This window comes from Dunckerocampus dactyliophorus, chromosome 18, assembly GCF_027744805.1.
Source record: "Dunckerocampus dactyliophorus isolate RoL2022-P2 chromosome 18, RoL_Ddac_1.1, whole genome shotgun sequence".
Classification (NCBI taxonomy): domain Eukaryota; kingdom Metazoa; phylum Chordata; class Actinopteri; order Syngnathiformes; family Syngnathidae; genus Dunckerocampus; species Dunckerocampus dactyliophorus.
In genome coordinates, this window is record NC_072836.1 from 6,207,137 (window position 1) to 6,224,617 (window position 17,481).

The 17,481-nt window shown below is 43.9% G+C and overlaps 1 protein-coding gene and 1 long non-coding RNA gene across 4 annotated transcripts; one reads left to right on the top strand and one right to left on the bottom strand.

Moving 5' to 3' along the window:
* Positions 1 to 1,011: 1,011 nt before the first annotated feature.
* Positions 1,012 to 9,466, top strand: usp31 (ubiquitin specific peptidase 31). 2 transcript variants are annotated; one of them, XM_054759370.1, is made up of 17 exons: positions 1,012 to 1,062; positions 1,154 to 2,131; positions 2,500 to 2,634; positions 2,757 to 2,851; positions 2,920 to 3,012; positions 3,089 to 3,224; positions 3,366 to 3,513; positions 3,587 to 3,764; positions 3,968 to 4,079; positions 4,159 to 4,253; positions 5,077 to 5,154; positions 5,387 to 5,516; positions 6,111 to 6,230; positions 6,297 to 6,522; positions 6,597 to 6,755; positions 6,834 to 6,986; positions 7,579 to 9,466. In XM_054759370.1, exons 2-17 carry the CDS (start codon positions 1,607 to 1,609, stop codon positions 9,072 to 9,074), a joined length of 3,879 nt encoding a protein of 1,292 aa, XP_054615345.1. In that variant the 5' UTR covers positions 1,012 to 1,062; positions 1,154 to 1,606; the 3' UTR covers positions 9,075 to 9,466. The 2 variants fall into 2 exon arrangements, with proteins under 2 accessions (XP_054615345.1, XP_054615346.1); XM_054759371.1 differs by having other exon boundaries at positions 1,044 to 2,131.
* On the bottom strand, positions 6,388 to 17,393 carry LOC129171078 (uncharacterized). 2 transcript variants are annotated; one of them, XR_008566731.1, is made up of 3 exons: positions 16,095 to 17,393; positions 7,729 to 7,944; positions 6,388 to 7,660 (listed from the first exon to the last, which is right to left on the bottom strand). It is a non-coding gene; the product is annotated as an uncharacterized LOC129171078 (long non-coding RNA). The 2 variants fall into 2 exon arrangements; XR_008566730.1 differs by having other exon boundaries at positions 16,091 to 17,393.
* Between the last annotated feature and the right edge of the window lie 88 nt (positions 17,394 to 17,481).

The following is a 17,481-nucleotide window of genomic DNA, read 5'->3' on the forward strand; positions in this document are numbered from 1 at the left end:
TGATTGCGCCCTTTAATACTATAATTGGGATCAAGTCACCTCCAAATAATACAGTAACCTTTCAGCATGATGTCACAATCCCATTGTTTGGCTTTTCTATTCTTTTAGCACTCTTTCATTGGTTTAGCCACATAATTTCAGTTCTAACAATCTTGTTTACTACTGTATTTATTCATTTAGCTTGACTGAATGACCGATCTATCCATTAATACACATTTTTTAGTCTTTTCTTTCCCTATTAGAAAATGGGAACATGTTAAAAATATGAACTTAGTCGTAATTGCCAAGACTCTTCTTTTTGAGGTGATTAAATAAGCTCTCCTTCTTCCTGCTCCCTTTCATGTTGAATTGTGGACGTGTAAACATGTGATTATCCTTAATGTAACTTGGAAATAAAGTATAATAACAATGACCATTACAAACCGTTACTGAGTGTATTTATCTGTGTGTACCATTTGCGCCACCCTCAGGCAGAGCAGAGGAAAAAAGTAGTGTTTTTTTTACAAATGTATTTGTACTGTCTATACGTGTGTGCAAGGTTCCTAGTGTTGTGTCCTTAGTGTTGTACATTTGTGTACTATGTATGTAAATTGCAGTGTATGCAGTATAGATGATCATTTATACTGCATACACTGTAATTCGTATGCTCGCGCATGTTTTAAATTTATATGTTTTATTTATTCCAAATTGCATACTGCATCCTTCTAACAATTGCACATTTAAACCCCACACATTTATATTTACGTTTATGCTCTGATTGCACAATACTGATACACAAGTATTGATATCATATACACAGGAGGCTGGTTTTATTTTATTTTTATTGTATTTTATTAACATTTGTTCTTTTCATTTCAGTTAAATAGTATTTTCCATTTTTATTTATGTTCATACTGTCTGTAAATATAGCTGCGGAAGCAAAGGAATTTCCTAGTTTTGCTGTTGTGGTTATTTATCCGCCTAGCCGATAGGGGGCAGTTATCCGTATGTAAATCTATGACACACACGTCTGCCAAAACAAACAACAACGCGAAGAAGATACAGAAGGGTCCCTGCTAGTTGGTAAGCTAACTCAATTGTGCGTCCAAATATGTTAATAATTATCGGATAAATTCATATTTGACACATCTCTTACATGGAATACCATCCGCAGAATACCATGGAGGACTATCGCTCCCTGTTGGACGTGAACCTCTCGGATGAACACCACCGGCGCCGTTTTTTCTTTCCCTGTTTGTGTAGCTAGCCTTAGCCACATATGCTAATACCAACGCTCTCCGACCAAAAGGGTAGCCGAAGTTGGTGCGTCGCTATGCGGCAGTCGACCGCAGAGTAAGGAAGAGAACTCCGATGGAAGTCGCCCCCACAAACGAGTGACCTTTTAGGGAGATGTAGCAGACTTGTCTCCGGCGAGATAGCGCTCTCAGTATGTTGTTTAAGTGCAGCTAAGCGTCGACTACTCCAGGAAGAGGCACATTAGTGACAATGTTATCCCTGGCTAAAGGTTAGCTAACGCAGCTCAGGTTGCTGCGTTTTGAGCGATGGAGAAGTGCATGACACGCCACCTCTGAGGTCTCTCTTGACGGCTGGGTGGCGGTGTGCAATCATGTCCTGCAAAGCCGCTACCAAGGACAAGAAGACGAGCTTCGGGAAGAAGCTCTTCAGGCGAGGCTCTGTCCGCTCCGTGGGCAGTTTCATGAGCAGAGTCCTGAGGACACTGACAGCCTTGTCCCACTTTGGATCTGAAGTGCAAACCGAGGATGACAAAGATGATGGAGGCTTCTCCACCTTTAAATCCGGAGCTAAGGACGCGCCCATGGAAGATGGGGACCTCGGGGTTTTTCTCTCTGGGGAGAGAGTCCCTGGCGTGGCCGGGCTGAAGAACCACGGCAATACCTGCTTCATGAATGCCATTCTGCAGTGCCTCAGCAACACAGAGCTTTTTGCAGAGTACCTCGTTTTGGAGCAGTACAAGGAAGAGGGTCTAGATGAGGACAAACCAAAGACAAATGGCGTCCATCTGCAGAAGAAGGGACCTCAGGCCAAGGGGGAAGTGACAGAACAGTTGTCTGGACTTGTCCGGGCTTTATGGACGTTTGAGTATACCCCCCAACACAGCCGAGACTTTAAGGTAAGACTTGACACCATCCATCCCACTTTCACCGCTTATCCTCACAGGGGTGAGCTGGAGCCTCTCCCAGGCAAGAAGCAGGGTACACTCATCACACGGCACAACCAACCATTCACACCTGACATGCTAATCACTAAGCCGCCGTGCAGCCCCTTATCTTTACAGAACAGAATGTAAAGAATCCATGGGCTTGAATGTGTATGATGTATGTATGTATGTAAATGTATTATCAAAATTGTACTTCCAAAATGTATTGTCAGTTGTCAGACATGTGAAATGCATGTTACACATGGACACTCAAACTAATCTGTATGGCCAAGCTGCCCTTTTGTGAGAGTTAATCCGCCCATTGTAACCCTTTGTTGCAGAACGTGGTGTCGAAAAACGCCACCCAGTTTAAAGGCAACGCTCAGCACGACGCTCAAGAGTTCCTGCTGTGGCTTCTGGACAGAGTTCACGAGGACCTCAACACAGTCAACCCCATCGGCAGGCCGACCATAAAGGTGAGGCGGATGGAGATTGTGAGCACTGCGTGGTGGTTTGTGTTAGAAGAGTGCTTTTACAGCGGCCTGCATTATTTATGACTTTTGCCTCATAAAAAAGAAACGTGTTTGTGCTTGTTCAGCCACCTATTGAGGAGGATGACCAACACGCAGAGGGACCCTCCCCGCCTCTCTCAGCTGGTTCCTTTGTACAAGAACTCTTTCAGGCTCAGTACAGGTAATTGTCATCATGTCTGCCACATCTATCCACATTATGCTTCGACTCATGTGTTTATACACCAACAGGTCTTCTCTCACATGCCCGCATTGCCAAAAACAGAGCAATACCTTTGACCCCTTCCTCTGCATCTCCTTACCCATCCCACTGCCACACACGCGGTAAGTGGACCAATGGAAGCGTAGATGCAGTAGAACGTTTTAGTTAAGGTTGGTAATGTGTGTGTATCTTTGCCAGGCCGTTGTACGTCACGGTGGTCTACCAGGGGAAGTACTCTCACTGCTTGAGGATCGGGGTCGCTGTGCCCCTCAACAGCACCGTGTATCGCCTTCGAGATGCTGTGTCGCGTGAGACCAAGATGCTGATGGATCAGGTTGTTTTTTGTTTTTATTACTGCTTTTCCACAACACAATTAGAACATACACAATAAGCACACACAGTGCCAGCGAGGCATAGAAGGGAATCATTCTGTTGTTTATGTTAAAGCATATCAATAACTTCCTGTTTGTTCCAGTTCATTCTGACTGAAATGTACTACGACGGTTTCCACCGCTCCTTCTGCGACGACGACGACGACCTCGACATCATCCAGGAGAGCGACTCCATCTTTGCCTTCGAGACTCCGGAGACGTTTAAACTGGAAAGCCTGCGCACAAAAAGAGGTGAGTCCTTCATTCAGGGTTTTTTGGGTTTGTTTTTTGCAGATTTAATGCTCTACAGTATACCTTCTTGCAGGGAGTCTTCTGGCCAACCTGAATCACAATAACTTGAAGTACGGGACGGAAAACGGTCGGACGCCGTCTTTCATGCAGGGGGCGGGGACACCTGTGGTGTCGCCCAATAAAAACCTGGCTCCTGAGAAGATGGTCCTCCTGGTGTGCAACAGGGCCTGTACTGGCCATCAAGCAAAGAGGTAGCGACTGATGCTTTCATTTCACAACTTAAGTCACCAAAACAAATCCTTTCCATTCCTACCATCTTGTGGCACCATTTACGGAGGGGTTAACAAAGTCAGTGAAAGGGGTGGAACTAAAAAGAATGAGTGGAGAACATGAAAGAAATGTGTTATTAACCACATAAGTATAAAACAACGATGCATCATGGTTGTCACCGTAGGTTTGGCCTGCCTTTTGTCCTTTACATGGAGCGCGCGGCCACCTGGGACACGCTCCAGAAAGAGATCCTGGAGAAAATGCGCCACCTTCTGCGACCTGGAGTTTATATTCAGGTAGGAAGTGACGACGGTTAGTCATAAGTTTAGGTCAAGTGCAGAACTTTTACGGAATAATGTCCGCCTGTACCTGTAGGTGGGGCCTTTCAGTCTTCGGGTGGTCGGCGTGGTGGGGATCACCTACCTCCTTCCCCAGGATGAGCGACCGCTGTGTCACCCGACAGTGGAGAGGTCAGTTCAGCTGTCATGGTCGGGGGCTGCATGACTGCTTCCAAGACTGGGGGGAGATGCGGTTCACTGAAGGAAAATGGGAATGATGCTCACACAAAGTACTGACACTTGGGACACATATTTAGACAATAATGGCTGTGTGTTTACCCATTTTCAGTAGATAGTAAATCTATACTGCAGGACAAGATGTACGCTGACTACTCTAAAGTATGTCATTTCTTTAGTCTTGTCAAATGCTCAATTTTGTGAGGCACTGCAGTCGTCACTGAGTAGGCTGCAGGTTGTTTATCGTCTTCCCACAGTGTTGATCTCACAGTACTAAGATCACATGCTTTGGTGACAGGCCCTAGCACGTCTGCTAAAATGCCAGTTTAACGTGTTTTTTTTCTTCTATTCCCGTTTCTAACCTACATTTCGCAAGCCAGAACACCACTGTTGCGCAACGATATATCAGTCAAAAGTGCAGCAGAGTTTTTGTCCTGAGTCGAGCTGAAATATGAAATACAGTATGTACAGTGAACTTTGAACGCGTGCTTCTTTTAGGCCCATGAGGTACTATCTCATAACAACTACTGTTGGAATAGGCAGCTCTTTTATTGGAACCCATTAGATGTTTTTGTATGTCTAACTCATATATTTTCTCCCAGTTGTTTAGGATAAAACCTCACTCAAAGTGTCATGCACCATGTGCTTGTTTAGAAACGGCACATAATTGCACATGTGGCTGATTTAACACGCAGACCGCTCGTTTTACTCGACAACTACAGTTCACCAGCCGTGAATGATTGTTTTGTATGTTTGCTATTGTCCATCGTGTTTACAGAGCATACAAGTCCTGTGGACAGGGTGGACCGCCGCACGTGAAGATCGTGGTGGAGTGGGACAAAGAGACCAAAGACTAGTGAGTGTGTGTGGGGGCGGGGGGTGGGGTGCAAAGATGCATCCAATAACACAACAGCAGCATATTTTGCAAAGTTAAATTGACACTTGCATTCACACACAAATATGACATTGACCTTGTAGACATTTGGTATGCTATTCACTGTTCTAATTAAATCCTAATAAACTGATTAAAAAGCACAATTAGGGTGCACTTCAAGGTGGCCCAGGTTTATTCTTCATTTTAACTGCAGTCTGTTCGGACACACGGAGGAGGAGTACATACCCGATGCCGAGAGCGTGTATCTGCACAGGGAGCAACACCACCACCCCCAGGCCTGCACTCTGGCTCAGTGCTTTCAACTCTACACTAAAGAGGAGCAGGTAACACAAATCTGAATTTAATCACATGTCTAAGGTTACGTGGCAGTCTTGAAGCAATGGATTGGCAAGGACAGAGAGCCCTTATTTCATTCCAGTGTAGTTTGTGGCCTAAAGGGGCTGCCAACAAAACGGACACAAAACAGCAAGTTTGCCGTGGGATCATTTCATACGGAAGAACACCAATTTCAGTGTGAATACTGCAACTGCAATGGTTGAGGATTGTGCAGTAGGAATATCATTTCGTAGACTCGATTGGTTTGAGAAAGTACTGTCAGTTTTTCTCAGTCAGGGGGAAGAGTTCCTCCGTGTTGATCTCAGTGCTCACTCCGGCGCTAAAAACAGAATCTTTTCTCTCTGTGGTTTCCCCGTGTGTTTGAATGTTAATGCTACGTTTGGACTAACCTAGACACGTGAAGCCAGGACCAACATAAACATTGTGGCTGCTCTGCAAAGGAATGTAAGAGGGGGGAGCAGAGCGAGACAGGAAAAAAAAAGCCGGTTTCTTGTTCGGTGTGAGGCCGTATTTTATTTTTTTACAAGCAGGGCGGTTGGAGATTGTCCTTGATAGCCGCCGCTCTGGTTCTTATGTTTCAGCTGGCCCCGGACGACGCCTGGCGCTGCCCCCACTGCAAGCAGCTGCAGCAGGGCCGCATTAAGCTCAGCCTGTGGACGCTGCCCGATGTGCTCATACTGCACCTCAAGAGGTTCAGACAGGTAATTCAACTATGTCTTGTTTTCGTCAACCCTCAATTGGGTGCCACCCATTCTCTATGTTCTTAGGAGGGGGACCGCAGGGTGAAGATGCAGAACATGGTGCGGTTCCCGCTGATGGGCATGGACATGGCGCCTCACGTGGTGAAGAGAAGCCAGAGCAGCTGGAGTTTACCCTCCCACTGGTCACCGTGGAGGCGACCCTACGGCCTGGGGAGAAACCCAGATGATTTCCTTTATGACCTGTACGCCGTGTGCAACCATCACGGGAGCATGCACGGAGGACACTACACTGGTAACACAAACAGCCGATGCAGGATTGGAGAAATGCACGGTCTTGCACATTAAATGTAATTTTCTTTTGTGCAGCCTACTGCAAGAACTCGGTTGACGGCCAGTGGTACTGCTTCGATGACAGCGAGGTTTCACCAGTCGGTGATGACGACGTGTGTCAACAAACTGCCTACATACTCTTCTACCAGCGGAGGACTGCCATCCCCTCCTGGTCTGCCAACAGCTCTGTTGCAGGTCGGGCTTGTTAATCACCCCTCATTTTTCAGTCAGGTCATTTACTTTAAAAAAAAAAAAATGTTATTTACCTTGCAGGCTCTACCAGTTCTTCCTTGTGTGACCACTGGATCAACAGGCTGCCCGGTAGTAGACCTGCTAGCTTGGCCTCCGGTGCCTCATCCAGACGCACCTCCCTGGCTTCGCTGGCGGAGTCAGTGGAGTTTACCGGAGAGCGTAGCGAAGACGACGGTGAGACAATGGTCGTGTTGTACATCTCAGATTTTTTAACCATTTTATATTGCTGACAAGAGACAAATGCTTGAGTCCTTCTAAAGCCACACCATTAGTGGAGATTCCAATGTGGTTTCAAGATGCACTCGCCTTTTCTTTGCAGCACATCTCATTTCATCCTTAAGAGTGGCCTGTCCAATAACAATGTTGCTGTTAAAATCCAAATGAAACATCAAGTTTGTTTGTAGCTCCCAATTTAGTGAGCTAAGCAAATGCAACATTAGTCCACATTTGGCCTTTGCTCTGGCAAAGCTCGCCAAGCTGTGTGAAACTGAAGCAGATGTGAGCTTGGCCTGCTGCTTGTGGTATATATGAAATGAGGACTCTCGCTGCAGAGTGCTGCCTCAGCATATGGTTACCAAGAGCGTGGCCAGCACATCCGGCGTTATGTAATTTATTAGGTTTCACTTGCTGACACGAGACTGGTTTAGCAGATTTATAGGCTGGTCTTAATTGAGACACATCATTTAAGCTTCACTGCCTGCAATGGCACATTTTTCTTCAATCGTCTCAAAGTCAAGTTGGATGTTTTCATCTTTTTGCTTTCAAGGTGGTTTCTCCGTCCGCCCCTTTGTGAGGAGCATCCAGCGTCAGAGCTTGTCTTCCAGGTCGTCCATGGCCAGCCCCTTAGCCTACAGCGACAGCAGCATCAAGCCCTCATGGTCTCTCTCCGCCAAACTGCAAATGAGATCCAACTCACCGTCGCGCTTCTCCCTCGACTCTCGCTGCTCTCCGCCTCTTGAGAGGATTGGCGAGGCCTGCGACGACCGCGTGTCCACGTCCTGCTTCGGCAGCTACAGCCGTCACGAGCGCTATTTCGGCAGCAGGACTCCCTTGTCTGCTGTGGAGAGCAACTACAGCGAGCAGGACAACAACAAGCGTTTCCTGGACATGATGTACTGCCGGGCTCCCACGCCTGTGGAGAAGAAGACGTCCAAAAATGAGCCTACTGAAAACAACAACCAGATCACAGCCATAGACCAAAACATCCTTCCATCTCAAGCCACTCCTTCCAAGGAGCAGAAGCGTAAGAGCAGCATTGGAGGTTTTGCATCCAAGGCAGAAAGCACAGGCTCTACTAAAACCACCAAAGCGGAGCAAGAAAAAACCTCCAAAAAACGTTTGTGTTCCACACACAAGCCTTCATCGTCTGAGACCCCCTCTAGCACACCTGTGAAAGGCAAAAAAGTGAGCAACGCTAAAGAGAAGAGCATTACGGGCAAGAAAAGCACTTCAACACCGAGTGGGACCCCCTCCAAAAAGAAAGAGACGCCCCCACCTCTTGAGGCGACACCGCAACACAGGCTGTGTGTCCGCTCCACGCCTCAGTCATCCGCGTCCCCCTCCCCCACTACAAAGAAGAACCCAGGCGTCCCCGAGAAGAACCCGGCCAGCGGTCGTAAGTGTCTGGTGGAGAGGAGCTTCAGCAGGGATTCCATGCACACCAGCCCTCTGGTCAACAGCCCGCGAGGAAGCTCCGCCGCCCGCTCCTCCTTCTCCAAGACTGCCGAAAGCAGCCGGCCCGAGCGGCGGACGGTGCGGAGCTCCAGCAGCAGCTCCTCCGTCACCAGCCTGCGCTCGCCCAGTGTGTCCACCAGAGATCTACAGCGCAGCAGCAAGTCAGAGGAGAAAGGTTTGTCCTTTTTCAAAAGCGCCCTTAGACAACGGGAAAGCCGCCGGTCGGCTGACTTAGGGAAGAGCAGCCTGCTCTTCAAAAGGGCCTCGGAGAGGTCATGCAAGCAGAATGGGCAAGCAAAGGAGGCAGGCGTGGAAAACGGCAAAACGGCGGACACTGCGTCTCAGCCTCCACTCGCAGACGTTCAGAGAGCTGCGGCCGAGAAAAAGTGTGAGGCGAAGGAGTCCTCCAAGGCCGCCGGCTCCATCGGCCGCTCTCTGCTGCACTTGGGCAAGTCCAAGTCTTCCAGCTCCGACGCCAGTCTCAAGTCGCCGGCCAACGGGAAGAAGCCTCTGGAAAGGAAGACGTCTTCCCGGAAGCTGTCGTCGAGCATGCAATCACCCGCGCGTGCAACGCAGCGGCCTCAGTGACGCCACCATCGTATGTACTTTTCTTCTTACTGAATGCAGCTACTGTACATTCTCTGTGCCTACGTTCCACTCAGCACCCTGCTTTCAAAACCTTCATGTCCAAAAGTACCCAAACTTGACACACACTTAGAATTCCAATCCTATCCAGGAGACTCACCAAACCACTTCCACTTAATGAATGACTCTCAAATTAGCTTCCTCCTCAATGACAATTATCTCCTCTGTGGTCAAAGTGGAGATCACACGAAGGCACGCACACGCATGAAATTAAAAGCGTTTCATTCAGAGTAACGATGGATTTTTTAATGTTTTGGAAATTGATGATTTGACCAAACACGTTCCTTCATAAATGTCTGAGATTAGGATTGAGAGCTCCTTTTTTTTTTTTTTTTTTTTTTTAACGTCACAATGGCCAAGAAAAGCCAACGCAGCAGAATAAAAATGCAAGCACTGAAATTGGTCCACAAATCGAGAAATTTTCCAGATATTTTCCAGATATTTTCTTTAAATAAAAGTTTTATGATAGAAATGTATTTTATAAAAAAAAATTGTCTTAAATGTTTTGGAATGAAACCCTTAAAAATATCTCTCTCTCTCTCTATATATATATATATATATACATATATATAGCTATAGATGCGTCTGTATAGAAGGTATAAAGTATATACTGTTTTTCTTTCCAAAAGCAAAGTGAAAACAATCTTAAGCGCCTTTCACTACTAATAATAAGAAATACTTGCCTTTGGCAACATGGTAGTCTACTACTGTATGCATCACTGAGTAGGGATGTTGTATTGTTCTGCACTTTGTACAGACGAGTAGTTTCCTTCCTCCTGTAGCAGAAATATAAATATACAAACACTAACTTAATAATGTAACATTCACGTATCTTCTAAACATCATTTTACATATCGTTACGTAGTTCCAGGCCTTATACATAAAAGGGTACATTCTCCACATGGTGCTGTAACCGGGCGCTGTTCCAGTCTGACAGTTTAACACCAGAACTCAGCGGAATTCGGTCGGCAGCGTTGTCTATCCTAACCTGCGGTACCGCATTTTTTTGGACATTATAGTGTATCATATTATGGTCATGAAAAAAAACAACTCAAATGTACAAGCAAATGCAGCTGTTATGCTTGCTGGCCTTGTTACACCCCTCCACCACCCACATTCTGTGTGCTTTTCATGTAGACCCGCTCAGAATATTTAAAAAGTACTTGTTGGAAGTATGGATGCACATTTGACCACATACTGACCATAAATGCTCAAATTATGGTGTTTGTTTACCTAAACCGCAAAGAGGACAGGACATTAACTGAAAGCAAGCAATAATTAAAGAAATGTACAACTGGCTGATTTTTAAAATGTAACAATGATTTGGAGTGCATGAGAAAGTGGAAAAGCAACAGAACCAATGCTGCAATAGCGGCAAGGAGCAAACAGCTCTGCCAGCATTCGTACCGTTCGTATGAGTTCCTTTTAAACGACAGAACTGCAAGTGTAACGTCCGTAGCGCATCCAACATTTTAAGGCGTATGCAGAGGTAGATAAAGCTGCCGGATGCTAACCGCTCATGATTAGGGGTGACATGAGACATCCAACTCACGAGAGGAGAGGATGTATGAGCGTGAGTGTGAATATGACTGCATAAACAAAATTGTTTAATTTAACCGGTGCATTTTGAAACGTTTGTCCCACAAACTGATGCTAAACGATACTATTTTCAACATTTTTTTTAGACCAAATAAACCACTGTTATGATAATATATACTGTAAAAATAATAATAGGTCATAATAATGCAATATTTCCTTTAATATGTCATCTTTTGCTCTGTAAAGTTGTGGAGTTGGCATCTGTGACGTGCTTTCTCACAGGCAATTCTTACTAACGTTTGCAGCATTTCTTGAAATGCTGGCTTTCCAAGTATATTAAAGAGCAGCATTTTGCATGCGATTTCTTTCTTTGAACGCACAAAATTTTGCGCCGTTCCGTTTGTATTTACTAAATGTGTCAGTGAGTGTAGATTATCGGGACTATCTACATTTCGATGAGTAGTTGTTTTGTTCATATTGTTGCCTTATATGTTGCTACTACTTTGACATAAACTCCACTATTTTGCGGTGTGTGTATGCTAGCGGTCCCGCCTCCCACAAGGACAGAGCGACTGTATGACTGACAAGAGGTCTGACTCTGCCGTTGTTCTATGAATCGTGTAGGTGCTGAACCAATGCACAGAGCGAACCTTCTTCCTTCACAAATGATCAATCGTGTGCTTTCTTTATTCATTTATCATCGCGAGACAGTTTCTTTCTGAACGAGAAATCTCACGTTTTAATCTCCCGAGATCTCGTGACACCCCTACTCATGATGCTTCAAATGCCGCTACCGTCAAGTACACCAGGAGGTTGCCTACAGCCACAGGTGTTTGTTTTTTTATGACCTGGCGCTGATTAGAGCCCTTGGTGGTTGTTTGCTTCTGTAGCCCTAACACCCGCCGACTATAGGAGACCTGGGGAAGTTAATTGGAGCATTTATGGTAATCATTTTCTAATGACTAACCTGTAAAATGTATCTCAATATACGTCAGTCATATCTTCCTGCTATGGCACTGGAAAAAAACGACAGCATTGGCTTACATAATCTCGAACACTGTGATGTGTGTCCACATCATATCATATCATATATCATACATTAATATGATTCTAATATGTCTGCCCGTCGCCTAAAAGTCTCATCTCGCTGTGGTGCCACTTAAGCGTAGCTAGCGTACTAATAATCGTTGTAGTTGAGGATGAAAGGGAGGCGAGTGTTGCATGTAAACGCATGCTCAGTCGTCGTGAATTAACTATGCAACTTTCCGCTGCTGTGTACAATACTAGATGACAAACACTAGCGCATGTCTACTCTTATCATGCGGCTTCATTTGCACACCACTGTGTCGTCTTAACACCACATCTTTTAGCATTCTATCACCACTCTGTTTGTTCTAGTCTGCTGATTTGGGTGCTCCTACCAAATATGTGTTTGGTAGGCTACTTTTGTTTGGTAGCGTTAGGGGGGAAAATACTGTTGTACACCAGCAGGGGGCAACATAACACTACAGCTGTGATGTTTGTTTATTTTCCAACATGGCTTTGTACCTGTATGTAGTGTGATGATAGTTCTCAGATGCTTCCATGATGATATACTGTATATGTACAGTACAGCATATTGCAATAAGGACAGGAAATACATTTCTAGTTTTATAAATACACTATGACACCCAACTGTGACAATAAGTAATGCGTACAATATATTAAGATGGCAAAATTATTCTTCCTTTTGCAGTTGTTGACCACTTCTTTTTAATTTTTTTTTTAATGAACTTCTACGATGTGACGCGTGGTAAAATATATATTTTGGGTTGCTTTAAAAAAAAAAATCTCATTTTCATAAGTCCTGCTGGTAATATAATATGTACAAAAAAAAAGTCTAGAATGGTTTTCAAAGCCTTTGCAGTGCAAATATTTATAGAAAGCTTTGGGTCAGGTTAAATACAGCTATATACTGAATGTCTTCAGAAGCCTTAGTATCTATGGATTAGTAAGAAAATCAAGTGATTGTCAAACTATTTTGATTTTCCATAACTGGATATTCATTTTCTGGTCTTGCTGTTCCACTATTACTAAGAAAAACACTACAATGCTGAATGAAAGCACACTATGTCTGTTTGAAAAAAACATGTCTATTTGTACAATCCTGTTCTTAGCATTGCTTTTTTCTTCCATATTTTTAATATAGTCTTGCCAATTTATTAGGTACAGCCCTGCAATCTGCAATGACCCCCCCCCCACAATCCCATCTAGATTTCATTTTTTTTGCCTACCTGGGGAAAAAAAACCTGGCAAGTGTTTTAATATGTATGTTTTTAAATTTTTTGTACTTCTTTCATAAGCTTAAAAAAATCTAAATGTCATTTCAAATATCACCAACACGTCTATGTTAATTTATTTCTTCTTTTTTTTTTAACTATTATCATGTATGCACTTTTTAATTTCTTCAAATGGACAATTGTGTGTATATGTTGCTGGTTTACTCATGTAAAATAAAGAAAATATACAGTATGTCACAAAAGTGAGTACACCCCTCACATTTCTGCAAATATTTTATTATATCTTTTCATGGGACACTACTGAAGAAATGAAACTTTGCTGCAATGTAAAGTAGTCAGTGTACAGCTTGTATAACAGTGTAAATTTACTGTTCCCTTCAAAATAACTCAATACACAGACCTTAATGTCTAAACTGCAGGCAACAAAAGTGAATACACCCCTAAGTGAAAATGTCCAAATTGGGCCCAATTAGCCATTTTCTTTCCCCAGTGTCATGTGACCCATTAGTGTTACAAGGTCTCAGGTGTGAATGGGGAGCAGGTGTGTTAAATTTGGTTTTATCACTCTCACACTCTCTCATACTGGTCACTGGAAGTTTAACATGGCACCTCATGGCAAAGAACTCTCTGAGGATCTGAAAAAAAGAATTGTTGCGCTACACGAAGATGGCTTAGGCTATAAGAAGATTGCCAACACTCTGAAACTGAGCAGCAGCACGGTGGCCAAGACCATACAGCGGTTTAACATCACAGGTTCCACTCAGAACAGGCCTCGCCATGGTCGACCAAAGAAGTTGAGTGCACGTGCCCAGCGTCATATCCAGAGGTTGTCTTTGGAAAATAGACGCCTGAGTGCTGCCAGCATTGCTGCAGAGGTTGAAGGGATGGGTGGTCAACCTGTCAGTGCTCAGACCATACGTCGCACTCTGCATCAAATTGGTCTGCATGGCTGTCATCCCAGAAAGAAGCCTCTTCTAAAGATGATGCATAAGAAAGCCCGCAAACAGTTTGCTGAAGATAAGCAGACTAAAGACATGGATTACTGGAACCATGTCCTGTGGTCTGATGAGACCAAGATAAACTTATTTGGTTCAGATGGTGTCAAGCGTGTGTGGCGGAAACCAGGTGAGGAGTACAAAGACGAGTGTGTTTTACCTACAGTCAAACATGGTGGTGGGAGTGTCATGGTCTGGGGCTGCATGAGTGCTGCCGGCACTGGGGAGCTACAGTTCATTGAGGGAACCATGAATGCCAACATGTACTGTGACATCCTGAAGCAGAGCATGATCCCCTCCCTTCGGAAACTGGGCCGCAGGGCAGTATTCCAACATGACAACGACCCCAAACACACCTCCAAGACAACCACTGCTTTGCTAAAGAAGTTAAGGGTGAATGTGATGGACTGGCCAAGCATGTCTCCGGACCTAAATCCTATTGAGCATCTGTGGGGCATCCTCAAACTGAAGGTGAAGGAGCACAAGGTCTCTAACATCCACCAGCTCCGTGATGTCGTCATGGAGGAGTGGAAGAGGATTCCAATGGCAACCTGTGAAGCTCTGGTGAACTCCATGCCCAAGAGGGTTAAGGCAGTGCTGGAAAATAATGGCCACACAAAATATTGACACTTTTGGCCCAATTTGGACATTTTCACTTGGGGTGTATTCACTTTTGTTGCCTGCAGTTTAGACATTAAGGTCTGTGTATTGAGTTATTTTGAGGGGACAGTAAATTTACACTGTTATACAAGCTGTACACTGACTACTTTACATTGTAGCAAAGTTTCATTTCTTCAGTGTTGTCCCATGAAAAGATATAATAAAATATTTGCAGAAATGTGAAGGGTGTACTCACTTTTGTGACATACTGTATATACAAAAACTATGGATTGAAATTTGTCTTTAGATGGCTGTAGTTCATGCAAACACCAGAGGGCGCTCTTTTGCTTTCCTGCACACATGAATTACAATTTTAAATCATTTTTAACATTAATGTGGGACAATAACGTGAATTAAAATATGCTGTGCTGTGCTGTGCTATTTATAGTGTCAAATATTGTGTCAATATTATGACTACAAGTAATTAACACATGAATAAAATATAAAAACTGTGACAGTGGATCAAATTTCTGTTTAATTTTGTTGTTGCTCAGGGTAACACCAGGGAGCGCTGTTTACCTACACTTGTGCCGGTACTTTCCTTCGTCCACTAAATAGTACAATTTACATAAAAAATATTTTTGTATTTTTTTTTCATTATGTTGACACTAATTTACAGTTTTAAATGTTTCTTTATTATTCCCAATTACAGTACGTTCTTTTGTGTAATTGTTGGAAATCAATTAAAATGTGAGTAGCAACAAGAGCTGCCATTCCGATCAGCTGCATAATTAATACATCATCAAAACATTGAATTTGTCTATTTTTTCTTGCTGTCTGCTAGTAACATTAAGCCTAAGGTTGGTGCGCACTATACTATAGTTTAGGCTATGTCGTGGGATTAAACAAAGAAAACATGCCACCAAACGGTCTGCTGCAGTGACATTTTCACTTACTGGCATCGGTGGTGAGTTTTATCTCTTTTTGGCCCCCCTATGTCTCCCACCCTTACATTGCAGAGGGATCGATGGTTATTGATGGCAGGAGGCTGGAGGAGGAGGAGGAGGTTGTGATTGAGGAGCAAAGATAAAGCCAGAGAGTGTGATGTGCAGCTAAAAGGTCACATACATGAACTATACATCTGATGAGACGTACTATTAGTTGTAGAAGTACACCTGTATTATTAAAAGTACAACTAGTAGTAGAAGTACCTTATTAGGAATACTAATAATAGCAGGAGCTTCACGCTCACTGACAAGGTCAACAAGGACAACATTTTCAAGCTCCCTCTTCTTAGCATCTGGCATCACATATCAAACATCAGTAGCGTTCTTGCTCGAAGTGCTAACATGACTTCAGCGACCTAAATGCGTAGGGTCGTTCTCCCGTTTTGACCCCCTAGAGTTCAAACAGGATGAGCGGAAACCCGTGACCTGTAGGACAGCAGCATTGACCTGAGCCACCAAGTGTTTTATGTGGCTGGCAATGCCAAGGGTCCTTGCTCACGTTTACCTTAATAACGAGCCAAACGGCGATCTCTACATACCCACCAACTTTGATCTTGATTTCTTGGCGAGAATGGACGACAGCATTGATTCTTAAACGGCGGTGTGGGGGCCACTGGTTGTACGTGGGCTCCATCCTGTGGTACGGAGCGCAACAAAAACACGATTACATGATAAATATATACATGAAATGAGCATGAAACTCATTTTCATGCTCTTTTCTGGCAGTTTGCAGTTTTTATGTTTCCTTTTAAAAATTGGTAAAGCAGCTTTGGTTCCCTTACTGTACCCCAAAATGAACCCAAGCGTCACCTTAAGGTACTACACACTGTATGTGCTAAAGTTTGGACATTAATGATGAGGACTCACTCTGTGATGTTTCTGAAAAAACTGCCCGTCATCAGCGGGCCAGTGTGCCATCAGTACACTCAACACTCGCCACATAGTGAAAGTGCCCCAGTGGACACTACCCACACTCAATGTAAAGGGACTAACTCGACTGGTTGCAATTCACAATGAAAAAGGAGGGAAGAAAAAGAAGAGGAAGCGAGTAGATGTTGCGATGGGCGTGATTTCCCGACTACAGTGGATCTACACTCACGACCCCGCATTCACAATTTTCTCCAAAAATAGGCAGTTTTTTCTGCAGAAAACGTATTTCATTCTCATTCATCATAAGTGGCTAACAATTTAAAAATACGTGATAATTCAGGTAACATATACGGCATACATGTACCACTGCTCAAGAAGCCCATCATTTTTACATGCGTATGTCTTTTTGCGTCACCGATAACGTTTTTTCAATAAGCGTTGAGATTTTGCACTTTGTTCGGTGGTCCTTGAACGCACAATGGTTGTGTAATCTTTATATTAAAGCCCACAATTTTGACGTTTATGTATTTTTGTGTCGCTGATAATGATTTTTCAATAAGCGTTGAAATTTCGCACTTTATTTGGCGGTCCTTCAACGCACCATGGTTGTATAATCTATAAATTAAAGCCCACAATTTTCACGTTTATGTATTTTTGCGTCGCTGATAATGATTTTTCAAGAAGCGTTGAGATTTCGCACTTTATTCGTCAGTCCTTGAACACACCATGGTTGTGTAATTTGTAAAATAAAGTCCTCAATTTTCAGGTTTGTCTTTTTGCCTCACTGATAGTTTTTTCAAAAAGCTTTGAGATTTCGCACTGTTTCGGTATCCTTGAATGCACCATGGTTTAATTTATAAATTAAAGCCCGCAATTTTCACGTTTGTCCTTTTGCTTCACTGATAATGTTTTTTCATCAAACTTTGAGATTTCGTTCATTGTTCGGCAGTCCTTGAATGCACCACGGGTATGTCATTTGTAAATTAAAGCCCACAATTTTTGCATGTTTACGTCTTTTCGTCAAGCACCAGGGTTGTGTGCTGTGGCTGGCTGCACTGTG